This window comes from Pyricularia oryzae, chromosome 1 (genome assembly GCF_000002495.2).
Source record: "Pyricularia oryzae 70-15 chromosome 1, whole genome shotgun sequence".
In the NCBI taxonomy this organism is placed as follows: domain Eukaryota; kingdom Fungi; phylum Ascomycota; class Sordariomycetes; order Magnaporthales; family Pyriculariaceae; genus Pyricularia; species Pyricularia oryzae.
The window spans coordinates 5016721-5037394 of record NC_017844.1 but is presented as its reverse complement, the minus strand read 5'-3'; the positions used below and the strand labels follow the sequence as shown (position 1 = coordinate 5037394).

Below are 20674 nucleotides of genomic sequence, written 5' to 3'. Positions count from 1 at the left end.
GTGACAGTGATGATCGCTTTCTCTCGTGTCACCTCGCCGACAGCCAATCATACAGGTCCAATTCCTAAGCTCAGACGGCCTGGCTTTGGCAATGGTAATCTTACAACGGACAGTTGCTGGGTAGTCGCGTCATCGATATCAATTGGGTGTTTCGTTTGAGGGGAATGGAAGCATTATGACGGTAGCTATGAGCTGGCCGGCGGTATACTTAAAGAGCTCCCGTGTAGCTTCTCACGCATCTTCTCGCCTGGTCCTGAAAAGCCAGCACGAACAAGACCAAAAAACATCGTAACAAAAAGCAAATCACCACCATCAATACCTACGAAATGCTTTTGTCCAGAAGCGTAGCTCTCGCCTCGGCACAGCTTCGAGCTGTCGCGCGGCCCCAGGCGCTGCTTCTCAACACCAGCCGACCGCTCTTTGGCCAGAGGCAGTTTGCATCCGCGTCCGCATCAGCAGGCTCCGGCTTTGTCAAGATCTCGGACGCCATCAAGAAGGATCACCAAGAGTTGGAGCAGTACTACAACGAGGTCATCAACTCGACAGACCAGGAGCATCAACAGAAGTTTGGCAACCAGTTCACCTGGGAGCTGGCTAGGCACTCGGTCGCTGAGGAGTTGCTCGTGTACCCGGCCTTTGAGACACATCTTGGCGAGGAGGGCAGGCAGATGGCCGAGGATGACCGCAAGCAGCATCATGAGGTACCAACCTATCCAATCTTTTCTACTTGTTAACGTTCGTTTTTGGCAAGACAAGACCAGGCTAACGTTAGAAATCTGCCATCAGGTCAAAATCCTACTCAAGGAATTCCAAAACATGCGGTCCAATGACTCGGAGTACGTGCCCAAGCTGAAAGAGCTCTGGGCCAAGCTGTCTCTTCACATCCAAGAGGAGGAGTCGCACGATATGCCGGCGCTGGAGAAGGCGATCGAGCTCGATGCAGAGGCGTCCGAGACCATGGCCCGGAACTTCCACAGGACAAAGATGTTTGTGCCGTCACGCAGCCATCCGTCGGCCGGTGAGAACCCGTACTTTGAGTCCGCCATGGGCCTCATGGCCGCGCCTATGGATAAGCTGGCCGACATGTTCCGGAAGTTCCCGGATGCAGCTGAAAAGGAGGGAAAGAAATAGTGTGAATAAATCGAAGGAATTGGGTCGGTTTGCGTTTGCTGGAGATCATCTTCAAATACCCCACTGCCCCCGAACCGGAAGGTTTCGATGCATTCTAGCGGATAATGCGATGATTGCACTGTCTTCTTGGGAGAAACTCGGGTGCTTGGCATGTACGGACAGAGGACCAAGTGGATTAGAGATCAGGACGAAAAGACAACTTGGGCCTGTGACGTATCTGCAAGCAACGCCTAGGCAGTGCTCAGTAGCTTACACCGCCAAGAATGCAAAGACAACGGGCGTATGACGCTCGCAGAATTTATCGTAAAACAAGGCAATAAACCGAACAAATTTATCGTCCGGAGCCGCCCTGCAAAACATGCCGTTGTCTGCCTTACATTATCTTATCAAGCCCTGGCGTCTTGGCTCTCGTGCTGAGGTTTGCAAGTCTGGTACCAAACAAGTTGGAATCAAGCCATCGCGGAGAAGCTCGCAGCCGAGGGCGAAGCCGAACGGTGAAGAAGAAGAGGTTACACAAGAGAAAAAGGAAAATAACAAAAAAAAATAAGCACTTGCGCGTTCAAAGAAGCAAGCTAATCGAGTACAATAAAAACTGGGGAATGTTTGTACTTTTGTGCGGCGGATTCAGAAACGGATCGGATGTCGATTGCTTATCCGATGCATCTTTGACTGTTTGTTGGTTGAGCAGGCTGCCAGCGCAAAGCCCGTATTTTTATTTCTATTTTCAGTTCAGGTGTGCTGTTCAGCCTGTTTCCACTTTTTCACTTTGGCTTTTGGTGCCATCTCCACCACTCTCCCGTGGGACGTTCAACTGGTTTTCGCGGAAACCCCACCGCGTGGCATGGGGGGTAGTAGCCTCTTTAACAGCTGAGACAGCCAAACGGATTGAATTCCAGTTCCCGCGACAACCCTGAAATTCCTTTCCTCCCCTCCAACGTAACCGCATGACGAAAAGGAACATTGGACGCTCGCCGGGACCCGCAGCCAGAGGGAGAGAGAGAACAACCTGGTCCATACACAAACTTTACCTTGTCCTCTGCTTTGCGCAATCAATTTTCCATAACATCGATCGTCTAGATTAGCTTTTTCTGTGTTTTTTTTTTCTGTCGAGACAACTAACGTCCTGGCGACGCGACTCGCAACAAACGAGACAGTGTATCCCCTTGTAAATTTTCTGATCAGTCTTTTTCTGTAACCTATTTTTCTCTCCTTCGCTACCAAACCAACTCTGGAGCTTAACCATCCCGTCTTAGAATCAACCATCAATTCCGCCCGCCATCGATAACACCTTAGCTCCGCCGACCGGGTCTCTCGATTGGCGCCAACAAAAGGGACGGAAGGGCGTGGCGCGCCCACGGACGGAGAGAGGAACGGATTGGAGGACAATCCGGACTGACGAGATTACTGGGTGTCGATTGCGGCACCGGTAACCTCGGACAGAGAGGGAAAAGGGCAATCGACTTTTTTTTTTCTGGAGAAGGATCATCACAGCAAGCTTGAAAGATGGCCCGTCCACGTATACCATCCCGGTTCGCCATTGCGTTACTAGCCATCCGGGGCGTGGCGTCGATCCTCACGACGTTGACCATCATATTCCTGTTGTACATGACGATCATGCTCGACAAGACTTTTACATGGTCATACACTGCAGTACGTTGACTTTTACTCATCACCTTTCTGCTCCCCCTTGCACCAATCGCGCTTTACTAAATTTGATATCTCCAATGCATAGGCAGTATTTGCCCTAATCCTCGACACGGCAGAGGCAGCCACGATCGCCGACCGGCAACGCACCGTACCCCGGATGCACTGGGGCGCCGTGGCCATCCTCGAGGTCCTCGTCCTCGGCCTGTGCATCGGCGGCTGCCTGACCCTCGCGCTGGGCGACCTGGCCGACGGCCTACAGGAGGACGGGACGTACTTTGCCGACCCGTACCGCATGTACGCGCTCGCGTGCCAGGCCGCCGTTGCAGGCTTACACTTTTGCCTGAGCGTCATGGGCTGCGTCGAGAGGGTGCGCATCTGGCGATAGGATGAGCTGGGGCGGATCCGCGGCGAGTCGCGGCGCAGGATTGAAGAGCTGGAAGGAGAAATCGTCGACTCAAGGGCCCAGCTGGCCCAAGCCAAGAATTCTTTGGTAACAGTGGCGGTCCGGTAGTACAAGATCATCGAGAAGGAGTGGGCGCGGCAGCACGAGGCCATGCAGATTTACATCGATTCGGTGGTCGCCAAGTCTCTGGATTCTCATGTGCGATTCGCGTCCCTGCATCGGAGGAGGAGGATATACCGGGCGATGGAGGCCGAGGCGAGCGAGGATGTCTGAAGATTTTCCTAGTCCTCGGGGAATCACCTGCCGCCCTCGAAACATGCTGGGGTAGTGGGTTCACTGCGAGGTGGAAGCTCGTAATCATCGACGGGATCACTACACACAAGCGTTTTGCACTGGCATGGCGATACTGGTTGCGACAGCAAGGGATTCGTTCCCAGCCGATACACGAAGGCTACATGTCGACCAGTTTCAGCGACTATATCATATACATTGGCCCATGGGGTCTGGCTTTGTTGCATAATTCTCATCGTTCGGAGCATTGTTAGGTATGGGGCTATTCTACTGTCTACTGAAGGGACTCTTCTCCTCCCTGGATAGGGAGACCACAAACACATAGATATGTCTACGATAATAAAAAAAGCGATTTTGAACTCTTTCCTTTTTTTCTCGCTTGCAACACGGACATGACAGGCATCATTATCTCCAAGCCTCTAAAGTCCTGGACCCCGGTAAGAATACGACATGTTCGACGGGATCGGACCGCACTGACGATCGAGCTAACGATTTGAACGAGGTGGTGATTGTTGCACAGACGGGCATTTTTAGGGTTGTACAAGCCCGTCCCATCTTTTGACTTCTCTCAAATTGACACTTTTTTGCCATCTCTCTTCAGCTTTGCCCCACAGAGCTGCAGCTTTAGCGGCCATTGGAAAACCCCGCATGAATTTGTGGTCTCTTTTCTTGGGAGTTCCCGCAAATCGACAAAGCAGCCCGACGGCTTTCCGAAATGGTCGTCTCCCCGTCCGTGCCCCCCAATTGAAGGGGGGGTGGCGCCGTTCTCCATTGGAGACTCTCCAAGCCCCCCAAAAACTCCGCCTTGCCCGTCCCAACCCCCAATGGCTTAGCCGTTTCCCATGACAGAGTACAACCACTTTGTTGGTGTTTCTTTTGTTTCCTTGTTTTATGTTCTCGTGTTGAGATGATAACCAGATCCTGTTTCGCTCGTGTGAGCCACGTGCCACGACGTGCACTAACCGTCAACAAGAGGTCATGGCGTTTGTACTCGTCCGCGGCTGCGAAGCCGAACTCGGCCGGCGCATTGCCGTTGGAGGGATACCGCGTTTTGGACATGACGCGGGTCTTGGCGGGTGTAAGTCTTTTTTTTATTGTTTCTCTTTTGGCTGAAGAGCTGGCCTGCATACTACTCGGGAACAGCTGAGGCTAGGTACCTCACCTGAGCTCAGCTACTACCTACTAGGTACCAACCTTGCGGGTAATACACTCTGCATGGAACACGTGCTGATCACGCAACAATGCTGCACAGCCTTATTGCACACAAATTCTTGGTGATTTGGGGTAAGTGGTTGTGTGATTGGTTGCTGTTTCCGTCACTCTGTTTTGAAGCTGTGGCATACATATCATGCGTCTATTTACTAACATAATCCAAATGCAACTCATCCTAGCGCCGAGGTGATCAAAATAGAACACCCCGTTCGCGGAGATGACACCCGCGCCTGGGGCCCTCCCTATGCCGCCTACAAGCCGGATTCGCCTCTCGCCGGGACATCCCCCGGCGAGTCGGCATACTACCTAACGGTGAACCGGAACAAAAAGTCCATCGGGCTAAGCTTCCAGGACCCAGCTGGCGTGGAGATCCTGCACAAGCTCATGGCAAAGTGCGACATCCTGGTCGAGAACTACCTCCCCGGCGCGCTCAAAAAGTACAAACTGGACTACGCCACGGCCGCCAAGATCAATCCTTCTCTCATCTATGCCAGCATCACGGGGTACGGACAGACTGGTCCCTACTCCGACAGGGCCGGCTATGACGTTATGGTCGAGGCCGAGTTCGGCTTGATGCACATCACGGGCACGAGGGACGGGCCGCCCGTCAAGGTCGGCGTCGCCGTCACGGACCTGACGACGGGCTTGTACACCAGCAACAGCATCATGGCGGCGCTGCTCGCCAGGCAAAAGTCGGGCAGGGGTCAGCACCTCGACGTCGCGCTGAGCGACTGCCAGACCGCTACGCTCGCCAACATTGCGAGCAGCTGTTTGATAAGTGGAAAGAAGGACACGGGCCGGTGGGGGACGGCGCATCGTGAGTTTTGCCCTGTCCTGACTGCGTCCCATGTCTCATACGCACCTGCTCAAAAACTAACCAAATCAAACCAGCCTCGATCGTTCCCTACCGAGCCTTCCAGACCCGCGACAGCGCCGTCCTCCTCGGCGGCGGCAACGACCGCCTGTTTGCCGTCCTCTGCGACCGCATCGGCCGGCCGGACCTCAAGACGAACGAGCGGTACACGACCAACGCGCTGCGCGTACAGCACCGCGACGAGCTCGAGGAGCAGATCGAGGCCGTGACGCGCTCCCGGACGACGCAGGAGTGGCTCGACGTCCTGGCCGGCTGCGGCATGCCTTATGCGGCCGTCAACGACGTTCAGGGCGCGCTGAACCACGAGCACACAATCGCTAGGGACATGGTGGTCGAGGTCGAGCACCCGAGCTGCGGCACGGTCAAGATGGTCAACACGCCCGTCAAGTACAGCGAGAGCACGCCGGGGATCAGGACGGCGCCGCCGACTTTGGGCCAGCATACTAATGAGGTTTTGGGAGAATTGTTGGGGATGGATGGGGAGCAGATTGAGGGTTTGAGGGAGAAAGGTGTGGTGAGGTAAGCTAGGTTACGAAGTAGATAGGAATTGGATACATGAAGTTTGTTTGGTACAATTGCATATCAGTCAGCCAGGTTCATGCAGGTGGCAGTTGGCTTTCTTGTTCCCGTCGGCACTTGCGTACCTGCCAAGCTGCCTTGCTGCCACATACACAAACTGTAGACTGGGGTATCCCTGCATATCAGCCCATAGCTAAACCCTTGTCACCTAGCATCACGTGCACGTGTATCTCACGTGATCTTTCTTTTTTTCCCTCATTTGCAACCTTTCCATTGAGAGCAAGGGAAGGAGACAACGACATACGATTCCATCCATTGACACTACGACACTACCGCTGTTTGTTTTTCGCATTTTTGCTGATTTTCTCTTTTGCGAAATTTCTACTGTGTCTGTTCCGAAATCTTCTTTGAGCAGCTTGCCTTCTAGTGCAACTGAGTACTGTAATCGAGCTACCGAGGTCAAGCATCCTTGAACGAACCCTGCCAGTTGCCCTGCTTTCGACCTGCAGGATACCTGGGTAGGAGTCTGCTCTACAAAGTCCGCATTAATACTGGCGAAAAAAACAATCATTCAATTTAAATTTGCATCCATTGTCTAGAAACCGCCAATATTCGTTTTACCAAACTTCTTTTGAACAGGTGGTGGGGTGTTGCCTCTTAGCTAGGCCGGTACATGCCTTTTGGCAGGCGCCTGCGAAAATGGCAGAACCGCATGATCCACCGACAGAGATGGCAATTGAAGGCCCCCCGAGCCTAGACGCCATCACCAATCCCTCGCCTGCTACAAATTGGGACAATTCTACTGCTCCATCACCAGCATTGACCGCACCCAACATGGCGGGAGAGAATGCATCGCCAACAGCCCAATTATCATTATTATCATCTACGCCAAACATGACATCTACGTCACAGCAACTCCCACGGACCGGAACACCAGGTCCCCCAGCAGTACCTGGAGGCGGGACGGCAGAGTCAGCAACATCGGTCAACCCTCCGACGTCTCCAGGGCCACGCTACCAACAACAGTTCTCTGCCGCAACGCAGATGATTCTCAACAGGATAAGGGGCCAGAGTACCGGCGGCACAAGTTCGGCTATAACCTCGGCCGCTGCCAGCATGACTCCCGGCGTGATACAGCCATCTACTTTTGCGGACGCTAGGAGACGATTGATGGACAGCATGAGCACCACGACGATGCAGATACCGGCCTCGACTGTCACAGCCGCAACAGGGCCCACTCAAAGCACAGCTGCAATGAACGCTTCCGCTTCAACCGCCTCTGCTTCCGTATCAGCGCCAAGATTACCTGGTCAGAATGAGGAGAGTGCGCGATTCGACGTTCTCCCGGACGCTGTTAACCCAGCGGCCCGTTTTCCATCCACTCCATCTGCCAGAACTACAGGCACAAACAAATCAAAGGCTGCATCGAGCAAGAGCGCAATTGTCAAGGTCAATGCCGGATATGCCCCAGGTCGGCACGTTTCCAAAGCCGCTGCAGCCGCGAAGGCATCAAAAGCTTCATCTGCACCCAGCACGCCCGCACCAGGAGGATCGACAACGGGCGGCGACAAGCCAGCGACCCTTAAACGTGGACCTGGAAGACCACCCGGAAGCGGTAAGCCGAAACCACCACCCTCTGGACGAGGACCCGGAAGGCCACCTGGCTCGGGGAAGGGGAAGGGCACAGCTGCTAGCTCCAGCAGCAAGCGTAAACGCAGCGTGAGGGACGATGCGGGACGTGACGGATCGCTGTCTTCAGATATTTCCGACACAGAATCGCCGCGCGTGGCATCCACAGCAGCCGCCATCAGTCCGGCGGCCTCGACTCCACTCACAACTACCAAGTCTGGACGACAGATCCAAAAGCCAGAGACGTACAATCCTGTTCAGATGGATCTGGTCAGCTCGGCCAGCACGAGGAGGACATATCAAACACCAGAATCCAAGACGGCGGCGACACCCTGCAAGGCCTGCGGTAGAATCGCCGATACCAAGACAAACCTAATTGTGTTTTGTGATGGGTGCAACTACGCCTGGCACCAGAACTGTCACACCCCAAACATTGACGATTCGTTCATCAACGAAATGGCCAAGGCATGGCATTGTGTCGGCTGCGCGACCAAGGCAGGTGAGAAGAAGGATGGCAAGAAAGCGTCCAAGGCGGCAGCCCCCGCCGTGGTAGCTGAACAGGCTGTTGCTGTTGCTGCTGCCGCCGCGCCTGCGTCGACGAGTAATCCCAGCAGCGAGACAAAGGGTACCGGGAAGGTCAGTTGGATCAAGCGAACATCTGGTCAGGTAAGTCTTCTTTTCTCTATACGCCTTCCTGGCTGTACCTTGCACGGGTATATCCGTGACGGAGACTGATCTGATCTTTTGGGTGCAAACACAGAAACGCGCATATCTGAGCAGTCTATCCCACGCCGACTTGGTTGAGCTGGTGATCCACTGCACGAATTTGCACCCAAATTTACCCATATTCCCCTCCGACGACACCGGCAGTGCCGTTGGGATCCCCACAGGCCTTTTGACTGCTGCCTCATCCGCATCTGGTCCCGGTCCCCGCACGGCAATGCCCACCAGCACAGGCCGAAACCCGGCTGCCGTGATTAGCAGCTCGGCCAGGCCGTCTGACGAGGGCATATGGGAGGACTTGCCAGGCAACTACAACGCCTGGAAACGACCCGATGCCAACGGCGCACCCACGACGCGGATCGGCGCGACGCTCAAGGAATTGGAGGCCATGGCAAATGCGCACCTAGAAGACCCGGACGACCACGAGTCGTTTAGCCACACTGTATACGACGACACTGGTCGTGCGGTGGAGGAGAACGGCGTTTTGCTGCAGTTACAGAACCATGCCAGCGGCGCCCCGATCTCGGTTGCGTAGGACGGCGGGGACAGGCGGCGGTTGGCGAACTAGGAGGAGCTGCGGCAAGACGATAGCGGAGGCGGCATCAGAGCTAGTGGAGATTCTCGTCGGAAGGCTCAGGGGTCTACGGGTGTGCAGAGTCGTGAGCCGCCGTATACTACACAGAGGGGCAATTCAGCGCATGCGAGCGCGCCGCCGGAGATTGACGTCGACGAGGACTACGAGGAAGAGAATCAAGACAGGCAGCCAGAAGAGCTTTCCTACGCTTACGTCGTGCAGACTGGCGGTAGCCGGGGGACGAGGCCGTTAGGCCCGGATGACCGGAGCGCCGAGGCACGTGCCTGGGATAACAATGCGAGTGAATGGGGCAGCTTTGGCCTGGGCAGGGCTGCCTTGATGGGCGTAACTACGAAGCTCAGGCCAAGGAAGAAGTGAGTTGTTTTCTTCTTGCCCGGTGTGCTGGCCATGATTACTGTACACCGTTGTATTCAGATTTCTGCGTGATTTTGGTTGTACTTTTCAACCTGGCTGTTTAGGCATGGATGGGTTTTGTTTTCAGCGTGTTTTTAGGTACTGGAGCTACACAAAGTACTTTTTCTCAGGCCCGCCTCCTCATGGGCCGGATTTTTATTTCGTGTTGGTTTACACATGAGAGCGGAAAGATGTAGCGATGCGCCCTCCGCTCAAGGCTGTCGTGCAGAGCAACAAGCCCCAAATAGGGATCTGACTTGGTACCACACCATCTCATCCGCACCAATCAGCAGTGACGATGTTCCCCAAACGCCAAGCATCACAACCACGACCAATGCTCCAGTCCCCGCTTTCGGCCCCGCTGCCGAGAGTTGTCCTGCTTGGAACCGGCTTGATGGGTCGAGGATTCTGGAAGTCGGCGGTCAAGCTCTCTTTGCTGTTTGATGCTGGGCAGCGTACAGGCACAAGGTGACGTGACCTCTGGGAGCATTCGGAACGGAGAGACAGCGCTAGTGGGACGCTACACAGCCTGCAAAAGCCTCGGCGGTCTTCACTACCGTATGCTTCTTTTATTCTTCGCGGCTCCTAGTGCAAGGCTTTCTCCACATTCCCCCGCACGCAACTACGTAATGACGGGGTTGTTGACGATGGGGGCGGGAAAAGGAAAGAAAAAATAAAGTAAACATGAACAGTCGAGCACGTCTAGCGGCAAGCGATGTTGCACCCGGGCCGGGCTTTTTGCCCTGATGAGGATGGAGCCGGGGCGCACTCAAAGGTAACCTACCAAGGCTACTTTAAAATAAAAGATGCATGGCTTGCACCTCCCTGACGCCACGAGGGTTGGAGGTCTTTTCTTTCTCCTCACGGCAACCCACTCAGCTAGTGGAACTAGTCTTGCACCAAATCTTAGTCTAGTCGTCTCCTGCTGCGATCGACGACGGCGCCAGTCAAGATGAAGCTCTCCGTGATCATCACCCAGCTGGCACTTGCCACTAGCCATGCGACGGCACAAGTAATGTCGACGCCTGAAATCCCCCTGACCCAGGCCCGCTCCGCCTCACACCCTCACCGCCGCCAACAAACCAACAACTCTTCCGGCTCATCGGGATGGCCTTTCGCGCCCTTTTCCACCCGCGGCAGGGACATTGTCGACTCCCGCGGCGAGGCCCTCACCCTCGCGGGCGTCAACTGGCCCATGTCGGGTGAGACCATGATCCCTGAGGGCCTCGAGTTCCAGTCCGCCGAGGAGATCCTGGACCGCATCGCCAGCGTGGGCTTCAACGTGATCCGCTTCGGCTACGCGACGCAGATGGTGGACGAGATCTACGAGCGCGACGGCGAGGACGTGCCGCTGCAGGTTGCGCTCGCCTCGCTGGGCCACGCCAACGGCTCGCGCATCACGCACGAGATCCTCAAGCACAACCCGGGCTGGACGACGCAGACGACGCGCTTCGAGCTCTGGGGCGACATCCTCGACGCCGCCGCCGAGCGCGGCATCTACGCCATCCCGGACGTGCACGTCCACAAGGCCCAGTGGTGCTGCAGCCACATTGACGGCAACGCCTGGTTCGGCGACGTGCACTTTGACGTCGAGAACTGGAAGCGCGGGCTGTCGTACGTCGCCGGCTGGGCCAAGGCCCACCCCAACGTCCTGGGCCTGTCGCTGCGCAACGAGCTCCGCGAGTCGTGGAACCGCACCGACCTCTACTACAACTGGCAGACGCTGGTCGGCAACATGACAGCCGGCGCCGACGCCATCCACGCCGCCAACCCGGACCTGCTCATCACCTGGTCCGGCATGCAGTACGACCAGGACCTGTCGGCCCTCACGGCCGGACGGAACCTGCTCTCGGCGCCCTGCTACCGCTGCACCGCCATCAGGGACGCCGGCAGGAGGCAGCCGCAGGTGTTTGACCTCGACGCCCACCCCTGGAGCGACAAGCTCGTCTGGGAGCTGCACATGTACCACATGTCCGAGGACCAGGACACGGGCGACTGCGACGTCATCGAGGCGAACCTGTACCGCAACGGGTTCAACGCGCTCGGCATAGATGCACCCGCGGCGTGTGCGAATGAGACGATTGGACTGGACTGCGAGAAGGCGGTGAGGTTGACGCCTGTCATCTTTTCCGAGTTTGGGTATGTTTTTCCTTTTCCTCCCTTCGGGCGTTTTGTGCTCTTTTTTTGTGATTGTATCCGATTTCATGGGCAAACCGACTGACTTGACGACTATTTGTTTGCAACCAGCTACGAGCAAAACGTGACGACTCTCCCCAACGACGTGCTGCAAAAGTGCCTCCGCGGCTTCAACACGAAGCACAAGGTCAGCTGGATGACGTGGAGCATCGCGGGCAGCTACAGGAGCCGGCAGGGGCGTCAGGGGTTCGAGGACACGTGGGGCCTGACAAACTACGACTTTAGCGGCTGGCGGGACGAGGAGCTCGTCGAGCGCTGGTGGAAGCCGTATGTTGTCGACATGAAGCCAACCAGAAAGGGGGAGTGATTGAACTCGTAAGTTTTTTTTTTTTTTTTTTTTTTTTTTGCGGTGATTATGCGGATTTGGTAGTGAGTCCAACACGACATACACGGTATGGATTGTTTGTTCGTATCGCGGGCTGGCCTTTTATTCGTGCGAGGTAGCATATAATGTAATATAGCGAAGCCCAAGAATATATTCCGTGGGTGAACGGCATATCCCATGGGGGTCCTCGTGGCAATCAGAGGAGTTGTATCTTTGACCATCTTTCTGCGGAGGAAGTAAGTACCTCGAGTTGCCTCGTTCCAGGTTTGCCTTCTTCGTTTTCTTCTTTTTTTTTCTTCTCGTTCAAATCGTCACGCAGTTCCAAAACTTTTACCCTTTTCCAGTTCCTGGTGCTGCTTGATTTAACCGATTGCCGTTACTAGTTGCATGTACCACCAGCAGCAGGAGGCACCCCTGTTGCCTTGCAACAGGCGGCAAAACGTGCCGACGCATCCGCAGACTTAAGGGCTTTAAAGGCTGCATTTCCGGTAAAATCGCAACTTCCGGCTGGAGCGACTCGTTGATCGAACGATCCTCCGATTTTACCAACTGCTCCACCAAAGTCGGTTGATCCGCAACAATCTCCTGAAATCTGGACGGTATTGTCTCCCCGCGACCCTGCCTTGCATGAGCAAGACTAGCAAACATGTATGTGTTAGAAACTGAACCTCGGCAGCAAGCAGCTTTATTACTACAAGATTAACTTACATTGCCAGCAGCATAGATCATGGGGGCGTTGGCTAGGACCGCCAGGAGAGTAAGAGAGAACAACTGCATGTTGACGGTAGATGATAAACAACGAACAAGGTAAAAGTGTTATGAGTAACTGGAATTATTGAAGTGCTGACCATGTAAGGCTGCTTTTCCCTTGAGAGCAGATCAACCCACCCTTATATACAAATTATTTTGTTATTTTTCACTCGTTATTATACTTTTTAGTTTTGAATGACTTGCTACACTATTGAACCAGGTTTATACTTATTCATGTACAGTACTAACAAGTCGTTTAGTATAAGACTTATCTTTGTCATGCAGTTTTTATACTTTACATTTGGTCGTGTAGCTGTTGGTGATAAATATTTGTCCACAATGCAAACGTTACGCGAGATATAATAAAAGGCTAGTTAGAAGCTTCTACTACTAGTAAAGTGTGCGTGTCTTACTATCCTCTTTTTTGACTAGATCATCTGCTTGAATAAGGGCGTCTCGATGAGAATGACTCGAGCTTTGCTAGCGAATGAACCTAGACCACACCAGATCTCGTATCTTAAATCTTGGCCCGGGGGACAAGAAAGACTGCTGTATATTTTTGACAAGGGACAAAGTAGCAAGTATCAAGGGTGCTTTTCAAACGAGTGACAAAAATTGAACAAGTCCCCCCTCCCTCCAAGAGATAATGACACGCATCACCCGTAGCAAGGTTTCCTCGAGGCCGGGTGTGACGGAAAAGACTAGGTGAGTGAGGCAGCGAGCTGCGGAGGATTTGGATGTGGTGCTTGTGCTGGCTTCTGGGCGGCTTGAGGAGAATAGAAAAAGGGGCAACATCGAGGGAGACGATGGTTTTTTCTTTAATCGGTCGAGAAGTATCCTCACGATGTTCTCAGCTATGCACAGGCAAGCTGCAGGGGCTAGGTCCTACTCGGTGATGGCGACGAGAGTCCGTGCCGGATGGTTTCTTTGCAGCTCAAGGCCAGACCCTCTGGTCCCCTGTGTACTGAAATCCCTCGAACCCCTTGTCCGCCGTGCCCTTGAGATGCTTCGACCGCGGCGGTAATCTGGGACTACTCGAGTCGATTTCGAACCTTGCCGTGGGCATCGAGGTCTGCGATGCTCCCAAGATCCCCCTATCCGTGGTATGAGTGCGGCACAAGCCCCAGCTGCTGTTGTCTGACGTCTTGGCCTCCTCTCTTCTTCCCCCGCTCGCTCACCTAGGGAGGTAGGTACTTTGTACCAAGCAATGCCGATCATCCGTGCAAAGAAGAATAGACCGTAAGCTTATTACAAAAAAAAGAGTCTGGACCCTTGAGTTTTCTCTGTTGTTTCGCAGTCCGGCCACACGATGAACGTCGAAACCAGCAGCACAGAGTCTGGCCAGACTGGCGACTTTGGTTTCCTCGGTCAAATAAGCAGCTCGTGGCTCGCCGTTTTTTGGACGCAACACTGGGCACGAGAAGGTTAGGCTGTCTTGATTTTCGTGCCTCATGCCATCCCGTCACGAGCGAGATTCACCTCGTAGTAAGAGGAGGGCAATGAGGAAGTTGTGAGACGAAATCGCCTGGGCGCCGCAGAGCGCGGCGGATGCTCTCCCAGTTTTTATCATCACGATAAGGGGAGTTCAAGAGATTTCACATCCAGATCCGAATGTTGCAGCCGCGTATGTTGCGGGCAAGGTTGTCATTGAGTTCCACCCAACTGTTCGGCGTAACATTTATTTCCTGGCTGAAGGGAAAATTTCCGCCTTTCCCAGCATGGAAAAACTGCACATTGCGGCTATGCTTTCGATTCAATCAAGGTACAATGCCACATTTTGCTGTGGAGCAATGCTGGCTAAACGACATCAAACTCAGTCTCCCCAGTGCTGGTAGCAGATGCTGGCCGTCATCCTCCGATATTAGCAATTAGCCTTCCAGCTGCGCAACATAATCATCGCTGATCGCAATTAAGCATATACTTGGCTTCGTGCCTGGCCAGTATATATATTCGTATGGCCTTAGATATGCCTAGTTGTAAATAACCTCGCCTCATCCCCTCATGCTGACAGCGCAAGACACGCGTCAACAGCCAATCCCACCCTGTTGTCAATCACGGTATTAGTATATGTATAATTTTTCACGAGAAAAAAAAACCGATAAAAACACAAAAACTCACCTTCCCTCCTTCTGATACACGACATCGCTGATGATATCACGATCCAAGTCAGGAAACATGCCCGCTAGCGTTTCAACAATGTTGGCATGCTCAGCACGGTGAAGCCTCTGTGCCTCTGCCGCCTCTGCGCTCGCCTGCCTTGCCGCCGCCTCTTCTGCTGACAAGTGCTGTCGAACTTTTTGCTGCTGCTGCCCTGGCGCCTCCTCCGATCGCCGGGGCTGTGGGGTGTGCACGGGGCTACCTCGGCTCGGTCCCGAAACCGGCGTCGGGTCTTCGGTAAACATGCGTCCAATGTGGCTGAGCGGTCGCTGGATAGATCGCAGCAAGCCTGAAATCGGGGCCTCCTTTTCCAGATCCGAGGACTCGCCGCCGTCGGTCGAGCGCCGCGGAGTGCCAGGCCGGTTGCCGTCGGAGATGATGTCAAGAGATGGTCTCGCTGAGGTTGATGATGATTCACCGGCATTATAGTGATTGTTATGATGAGAATGATATTGTGGCTTTTCGGACTGTGAGGGTGGGAGGGGTGGTGACTGCGGCGGGTGCTTCTCCGCGATTTCCATAACTGCCCTTTCGACATTTTGCTCAAACTCGTTGTCAGTGATGGTCAGGGTTGTACGGTCCATATTTTCCACGAACTGAACCGCGCCCATCTATTGTTTTCAGATTTGGTTGTCAGTTTTGTTTTGTAGAGTACGGAACCACAATAGGCAGTTCATGGGACGTACTAGTGATGAAAGATAGTATCCAGCCTCGCCACCCAGTTTCTCTTGGTTCCTGAATCGTAATATGTACTGCACGTTGGATACCAGATGATCAGGGTTGGCTTGAAGGACGACGTAGATGAGTAGTGGCATAAAGGAGTCGGCGGATGAATCCGACTTGGAGTGTTTGAGCAGTCCTGTGGCAAAGGTTAAAAGTCTTATCCGACTATCCCACTTCAGCACACCAGAGATAAATATACGTACCGAATATAACCTTGCAGCAGTTCAAAACACATATTATCTTATCACGTGGTGCTCGATATGTTGATATCTTGAGTAGCTCCTGCTGCGCAAGCTTCAAGAACCTCCGTCCACTCTCGGCGATCGGGGGTATGTCCAAGTGTTCTTCCCTCACCCAACCGTATATCTTGATCTTTTGCGCCAAAATCTCGTCTCTTTCCACATCCTCCTGATGCTGACCTCTCCTTCCCGGACCCATCGGCCTTTCACCGCCTCGCTTCCTGTTTGGCTTAGACCCTGGTATGGGCTGCGGCGGGGGTATGGCAGGCGAGAAGGTCTGAGTGTAGAGGCGGTTCATGACGAGCTTCTCCATGCCCTCGCGCGCGTTGTCGAACTCGGCGTCTGAAACCTCACGCCAAACATCACACTGTGCCATCTTGTTGGCAATGAAAGCAAGGAAGTCACCAATAATCTTGACTTGCTCGTGAACCATCCATTGCCGCTTTCCAAATTCGGAAAGAAATGACTTCAGGTACCTGGCTACAGGATCGGCCTTCTTATTCCGCAACTGTTCGAGGAAGCGGTGAAAGTCAAACGGAAGGGCTGGCTCTTCGTCAGGTTCTGGCGGAGGCGGTCGGTGCATCGATACAGTCGGCGAGAGCACTTGCTCGCCAAGGCTGTCTTGCGACGTCGCGGGGTCGGGAATAGTAATGTCCTTGGGCGGCACTGGTGGTCGCTCCTCGTCCTCCACTGCTACCTCCTTGGCCTTTCCTGCAGATGGCGGAGAGTTTGACACATTTAGATCTTGAAACTGCGATGCGATGCTCGGCGCCAGCGGCTCAAGACTCGACTTTCTAGGGGGGTGCTGCTGCGGCGTTCCGAGTAGAGGTCCAGCAATCTCAAGTCGCGGTGACATGACCTCATCAGCGCCTGGACCACCGCCGTCGCCAGTGAACTGCTCCATGATGCTCTGAATCTCAGAGCGGCTGCTGCTCCCGCCTTGCTCCTGTTCATCTTCGCTGACATACCGCTTGTCAAAGTCGTATGCCCCATCGGAGGGTGCTGGTGAGGTTGCATTCGAGGAGCGACGGGCGTTGGAGGGCGTGCGGGATGGCGGTTGTGATCCGTCTGGAGTCGGTGGGGTTGGGTCGACGTAGGTGCTGGCCTCGATGGTCAGGTATTGCGTTGCAACGGTGGTTGATGGTGCACTGGTGGGCTTGAGGGTCGCTATCGACGAGTCCATGGTTTCGGACAGTTCCTGTGTTGGTGGCTCCGTTGTTTGCCTTGGTTCCGTTACCGTCTTGTCCTTGACGACCTCTGTAGCAGAGAGTGACGGTGCCTCGTTGAGGTCTATCAGGTCCTCGACCTGGCCGTTGGTCTGGTTCTCGTCTCGTGGAGCCATGTTGGCAGCCGTGGTGATCGGTGGGTTCTTCAGGTCTGCTTCAGGGGATGCGATAGACAAAGGCGAGATCAACTCTGCGGCTGTGGTGACCTGGGGAGCATGTTCCGAGACGGAGCTCGTGAGCTTGGACTCCTGGCCCGTTCGGTCGGAAGACGACACGCAACGGAGCTCGACCGACGGGGCTCCGTGCCCGATGTTTGAGGTCGTATTTGCGAAGGTCTGGTATCCAGGGTGCGTAGGTAGATCGGAAATCAATTGAGTTTGGATCTACGACCAAGCACAGCTAGGTCTCTCAGTTCTGGGTTGGGTGGCAAGACAGTTTCGGTCTAGATAGTTTAGGCCCGGATATGGGATTTCTCGCGACCGAACGCAAAGCGGGCCGGCTGTGATAGGGTCCGGAAATGAGTGAATGGTCCTTCTTCTAGGGCGATGGTTGTCCGACCTTTGCTTGGTAGCTCTTCAAGCAAACGCAGTGTCACTAGGATCGGAGCGTTTCTTGATGGCGGGGCATCGGTCACTTGCACACAGGCAACGTCACGGGCCGGGGCATGACCGCCACTGCTGTTACTGGACCCTTGCAACGTCAAATGCATATGGCAGGCCTTTCCCAGCATGTCCAGGCAGCAACAGCGACCTACCGGTAGGATTGCGATGGTCTGGGTTAGGGTTAACTATTGTGGAGTCTTCTTCACGCCCCACTTGTCGCAACATGGAATCCAATCTCACGCGCGGGAAGGCGCCGGCGACTTTTTGAAGTAGCTGTCCAACGACGCGTGAAGGGAAGGACATCAAGTCTATCTATTCAAAGCAGCACCACCGCCACCGCCGCCAATTGATAGCTGTTTCATCAACACTCTAGTTTTCTTGAGCGCAATTTTACACCCTGCAACATACAACCTAGTTTGGCGAAGACAACCTTTCCGGTACCCATTTCAAAATGGGACGCCGGTCCGGCCGCGCAGCGGCGCGACGGGCAGCAGCCGCCCTAGGTAGGTCCACCACATTATGATATGCCACCACCGGCGATGATCTACCTTGCTGGCAAACACCTCCTCGCTGTGATGCATTCTCCGTATTAATGCGCATAACATTCTACATAGAAAGCACGCCGAAACACTATCAAACGATGGACGAAGATGAGCCCATGGCAGACGCCGCACCAGAAGCGGAACCCTCCAAGGACAACGAAGATGAGGAAGAGGACCCCGCACATGAGCCCGAGGCTGAGGACGACGACGATGAAAACAAGTCGGGCGGTGATGAAGATGAAGACGACGAACAACCCGCCGAAGAGGCGGAGGATGACGAGGAAGAGGCTGCAAAGTCACCGTCCCCGCCTCCAGTTCAGACGGTTCGGCGCAAGCGACTTGGCCGGCCACCCAAGAACCGCCCGCCGGACTGGGACAACATGATTGAGGTGCCTGTGCGCGAGGGCGAACAGAACACGCCTCGTCGGCGCGGCCGGGGAGGCTGGCGGGGCCGTGGCGGCCGTAAGGGCGCAAGTCTGGCACCGACGCAGCAGGCCATCGATAAGGAGGGCACCATGATGGATATTATCAATGATGAGGTCGCGCTCCCTGAGGACCCCGAAGGAGAGACCAAGGTCGACAAGAACGGCAACCTGCAGGGAGGCCGCGAGTACAGGTGTCGAACGTTCACGGTCGCTGGGCGTGGCGACAGGCTCTACATGTTGTCGACGGAGCCTGCGCGTTGTGTGGGATTCAGGGACTCGTATCTCTTCTTTACCAAGCACCTGCGGTTGACCAAGGTCATAGTGGACGACGAGGAGAAGCGGGACATGATCGAACGAGAGATCATCCCACACAGCTACAAGGGTCGGTCAATAGGTATTGTCACGGCACGATCTGTGTTCAGGGAGTTTGGAGCCCTGATTATTGTCGGTGGTCGGCGCATCATCGACGATTACGAGGTGGGCAAGGCGAGGATGGACGGTGTTGTTGAGGGCGAGCTGGCCGATCCAAATGACCATTTTGTTGTCGGTGAGCCCTACAACAAGAACCAGTACGTGGCATGGCATGGTGCTTCCAGCGTCTACCACTCTGCGGCGCCTGTGGTTGCTCAGCAGACAGGAGTGTTTGTGGCACCCAAAAAGCGGCGTGTTGCTGTCAACGACACCAACTGGATGTATGAGCATGCAAAGGAGGCTAGGTAAGTCCCCATTCAACTGGTCCAGAGGGATGACTGGTATATGCTAACAATGTCATCTCATAGCAACTTCAACTCTATCTTGACGGGTATGCGTCAAGCCAACCTACACGGAGTTTATGACATGCACACAAATATGATGCACTACCCAGCCACGATGCAGCCTACCCATGCCCGCATTGAAGTAGTTCCGCTTGAACAGCAGCAGCAGCATGAGCAACCAAGAGAACAAGACAATGACAGCGCATCAACCTCATCAATCTTCAAGCCTCTTCCGTCAACAGTGCCCCGCAACTTCCGCGTGGTCGACACCGTCCTGGAGACGCCGCCTTCAGGCATCGCGCCGTCCTCATATGACCGTCGCTTCTTCATAGACGGTGACAGGGCCGGTGGTGGTGGTAGTAGCAGCACACGCGACCGCGGAAGCACTGACTTCCTTGCACCTTTCCGCGGGCTCTCGGCAGTCTCGGACGAAATCAGAGACCTGCTGCCGGCCGAGTGCCGAGCGGCATTTGACCAGGCGCAGCAGCGGGAGCGCGATTGGCACTCCAAGTGGGGGCCGGAAAAGGACGCCGCATGCAGGAGGGATCCTGTCATTGATAAGGCAATAGTCCCAATGGTGAAGATGGTGTGAAGACTTTTGGGAGAGGTTTCAGGTGTTTTGGTACAGGTAATGGTGCATATGCGCGAGAAATCATGAGGGAGCTTTGGCAGGCATGTGTCCACGGGGCAAACATATGCCAATCTCACACGACTGACTTTTGCTTACTGTCCGAGCCGCGTACGTTTGGACCATACGCCTCTGTATGATAGGTATTTTCTCGCCATCCTAGGCGTTGCAAAAGGCGTTTTGGGGCAACCTTGTTGGTGTTAAGAGGCGATACAAATGTTTTATCCACGTATAGTAATTTTCAAGACCATTTGAAACATATAGCCTATGCAGACTACGTGTCACCCTAACCCAACCCCCTCCATTCCTCTCCGAACGTGAGAAGGTCTGCAAATCTAGTTGTGGCCATTAGTCCATGGTGTGCCGATCACGGGGAATAGTCAAGAGGTTTCAAAATCAGGGTCCTAGGTCTCTTGGGTGTGCGGTGCCACGCAAGACATTTGGTTACGGTGTGTGTCAAGGTGTCTCTCAAGCTCTTGGTTCTTTTCTTTATTTCCTCTATGACTAAGAAAAGGCTTTGTTGCTTTACGCGGCTACCTACGGCTAGGCGCCAACGGAACATGTTCTCCGGGGAGGGGACTACGCTTTGCTACCTACCTACGAAATAGATGGTGTCTTCTAGCAGGTTTGGGAAGCTCCCTCGTGATCTATCCAAGGTGTCCTTGTGAAAGGTGGCGGCGCTAGCCCGG

General features: G+C 54.4%; 8 protein-coding genes across 8 annotated transcripts; 6 read left to right on the top strand and 2 right to left on the bottom strand.

The window, feature by feature from the left end:
* The first annotated feature begins 123 nt into the window (after positions 1 to 123).
* Positions 124 to 1478, top strand: MGG_05383 (HHE domain-containing protein). The gene is made up of 2 exons (XM_003710186.1): positions 124 to 701; positions 787 to 1478. The coding sequence occupies exons 1-2, from the start codon at positions 327 to 329 to the stop codon at positions 1129 to 1131; spliced, it is 720 nt and encodes a 239-aa protein (XP_003710234.1). The 5' UTR covers positions 124 to 326; the 3' UTR covers positions 1132 to 1478.
* A 555-nt stretch (positions 1479 to 2033) lies between these two features.
* MGG_13033 (uncharacterized protein) lies at positions 2034 to 3835 on the top strand. Its single transcript, XM_003710185.1, has 2 exons — positions 2034 to 2781; positions 2864 to 3835. The coding sequence occupies exons 1-2, from the start codon at positions 2635 to 2637 to the stop codon at positions 3161 to 3163; spliced, it is 447 nt and encodes a 148-aa protein (XP_003710233.1). The 5' UTR covers positions 2034 to 2634; the 3' UTR covers positions 3164 to 3835.
* Positions 3836 to 4189: 354 nt separating this feature from the next.
* On the top strand, positions 4190 to 6166 carry MGG_13032 (formyl-coenzyme A transferase). Its single transcript, XM_003710184.1, has 4 exons — positions 4190 to 4550; positions 4725 to 4756; positions 4864 to 5501; positions 5576 to 6166. The coding sequence occupies exons 1-4, from the start codon at positions 4380 to 4382 to the stop codon at positions 6079 to 6081; spliced, it is 1347 nt and encodes a 448-aa protein (XP_003710232.1). The 5' UTR covers positions 4190 to 4379; the 3' UTR covers positions 6082 to 6166.
* Positions 6167 to 6776: 610 nt separating this feature from the next.
* MGG_13031 (uncharacterized protein) lies at positions 6777 to 9381 on the top strand (the record flags this gene model as incomplete). Its single annotated transcript, XM_003710183.1, has 3 exons — positions 6777 to 8372; positions 8467 to 8960; positions 9021 to 9381. The coding sequence occupies 3 exons, from the start codon at positions 6777 to 6779 to the stop codon at positions 9379 to 9381; spliced, it is 2451 nt and encodes an 816-aa protein (XP_003710231.1).
* A 988-nt stretch (positions 9382 to 10369) lies between these two features.
* MGG_05381 (beta-1,6-galactanase) lies at positions 10370 to 11920 on the top strand (the record flags this gene model as incomplete). Its single annotated transcript, XM_003710182.1, has 2 exons — positions 10370 to 11556; positions 11665 to 11920. The coding sequence occupies 2 exons, from the start codon at positions 10370 to 10372 to the stop codon at positions 11918 to 11920; spliced, it is 1443 nt and encodes a 480-aa protein (XP_003710230.1).
* A 397-nt stretch (positions 11921 to 12317) lies between these two features.
* MGG_16342 (uncharacterized protein) lies at positions 12318 to 12715 on the bottom strand (the record flags this gene model as incomplete). Its single annotated transcript, XM_003710181.1, has 2 exons — positions 12318 to 12575; positions 12647 to 12715. The coding sequence occupies 2 exons, from the start codon at positions 12713 to 12715 to the stop codon at positions 12318 to 12320; spliced, it is 327 nt and encodes a 108-aa protein (XP_003710229.1).
* A 254-nt stretch (positions 12716 to 12969) lies between these two features.
* On the bottom strand, positions 12970 to 17655 carry MGG_05379 (vacuolar protein sorting-associated protein 9). Its single transcript, XM_003710180.1, has 4 exons — positions 15772 to 17655; positions 15532 to 15704; positions 14807 to 15456; positions 12970 to 14730 (listed from the first exon to the last, which is right to left on the bottom strand). Exons 1-4 carry the CDS (start codon positions 17147 to 17149, stop codon positions 14688 to 14690), a joined length of 2244 nt encoding a protein of 747 aa, XP_003710228.1. The 5' UTR covers positions 17150 to 17655; the 3' UTR covers positions 12970 to 14687.
* Positions 17656 to 17894: 239 nt separating this feature from the next.
* MGG_05378 (chromatin structure-remodeling complex protein RSC7) lies at positions 17895 to 20281 on the top strand. The gene is made up of 3 exons (XM_003710179.1): positions 17895 to 18138; positions 18250 to 19318; positions 19382 to 20281. The coding sequence occupies exons 1-3, from the start codon at positions 18087 to 18089 to the stop codon at positions 19947 to 19949; spliced, it is 1689 nt and encodes a 562-aa protein (XP_003710227.1). The 5' UTR covers positions 17895 to 18086; the 3' UTR covers positions 19950 to 20281.
* Positions 20282 to 20674: the final 393 nt, after the last annotated feature.

What these genes read in the sequence shown, in the direction of transcription:
- MGG_05383 (XM_003710186.1), top strand. Translation starts at nt 327, where the DNA reads ATGCTTTTGTCCAGAAGCGTAGCTCTCGCCTCGGCACAGCTTCGAGCT. An exon ending in ACCGCAAGCAGCATCATGAG is followed by an intron (nt 702 to 786) that starts GTACCAACCTAT and finishes ATCTGCCATCAG; the next exon opens with GTCAAAATCCTACTCAAGGA.
- MGG_13033 (XM_003710185.1), top strand. Translation starts at nt 2,635, where the DNA reads ATGGCCCGTCCACGTATACCATCCCGGTTCGCCATTGCGTTACTAGCC. An exon ending in TTACATGGTCATACACTGCA is followed by an intron (nt 2,782 to 2,863) that starts GTACGTTGACTT and finishes TCCAATGCATAG; the next exon opens with GCAGTATTTGCCCTAATCCT.
- MGG_13032 (XM_003710184.1), top strand. Translation starts at nt 4,380, where the DNA reads ATGATAACCAGATCCTGTTTCGCTCGTGTGAGCCACGTGCCACGACGT. An exon ending in TGACGCGGGTCTTGGCGGGT is followed by an intron (nt 4,551 to 4,724) that starts GTAAGTCTTTTT and finishes AATGCTGCACAG; the next exon opens with CCTTATTGCACACAAATTCT. An exon ending in CAAATTCTTGGTGATTTGGG is followed by an intron (nt 4,757 to 4,863) that starts GTAAGTGGTTGT and finishes AACTCATCCTAG; the next exon opens with CGCCGAGGTGATCAAAATAG.
- MGG_05379 (XM_003710180.1), bottom strand. Translation starts at nt 17,149, where the DNA reads ATGGCTCCACGAGACGAGAACCAGACCAACGGCCAGGTCGAGGACCTG. An exon ending in CTGCTGCAAGGTTATATTCG is followed by an intron (nt 15,705 to 15,771) that starts GTACGTATATTT and finishes CCTTTGCCACAG; the next exon opens with GACTGCTCAAACACTCCAAG. An exon ending in GATACTATCTTTCATCACTA is followed by an intron (nt 15,457 to 15,531) that starts GTACGTCCCATG and finishes TGAAAACAATAG; the next exon opens with ATGGGCGCGGTTCAGTTCGT.
- MGG_05378 (XM_003710179.1), top strand. Translation starts at nt 18,087, where the DNA reads ATGGGACGCCGGTCCGGCCGCGCAGCGGCGCGACGGGCAGCAGCCGCC. An exon ending in ACGGGCAGCAGCCGCCCTAG is followed by an intron (nt 18,139 to 18,249) that starts GTAGGTCCACCA and finishes CATTCTACATAG; the next exon opens with AAAGCACGCCGAAACACTAT. An exon ending in GAGCATGCAAAGGAGGCTAG is followed by an intron (nt 19,319 to 19,381) that starts GTAAGTCCCCAT and finishes GTCATCTCATAG; the next exon opens with CAACTTCAACTCTATCTTGA.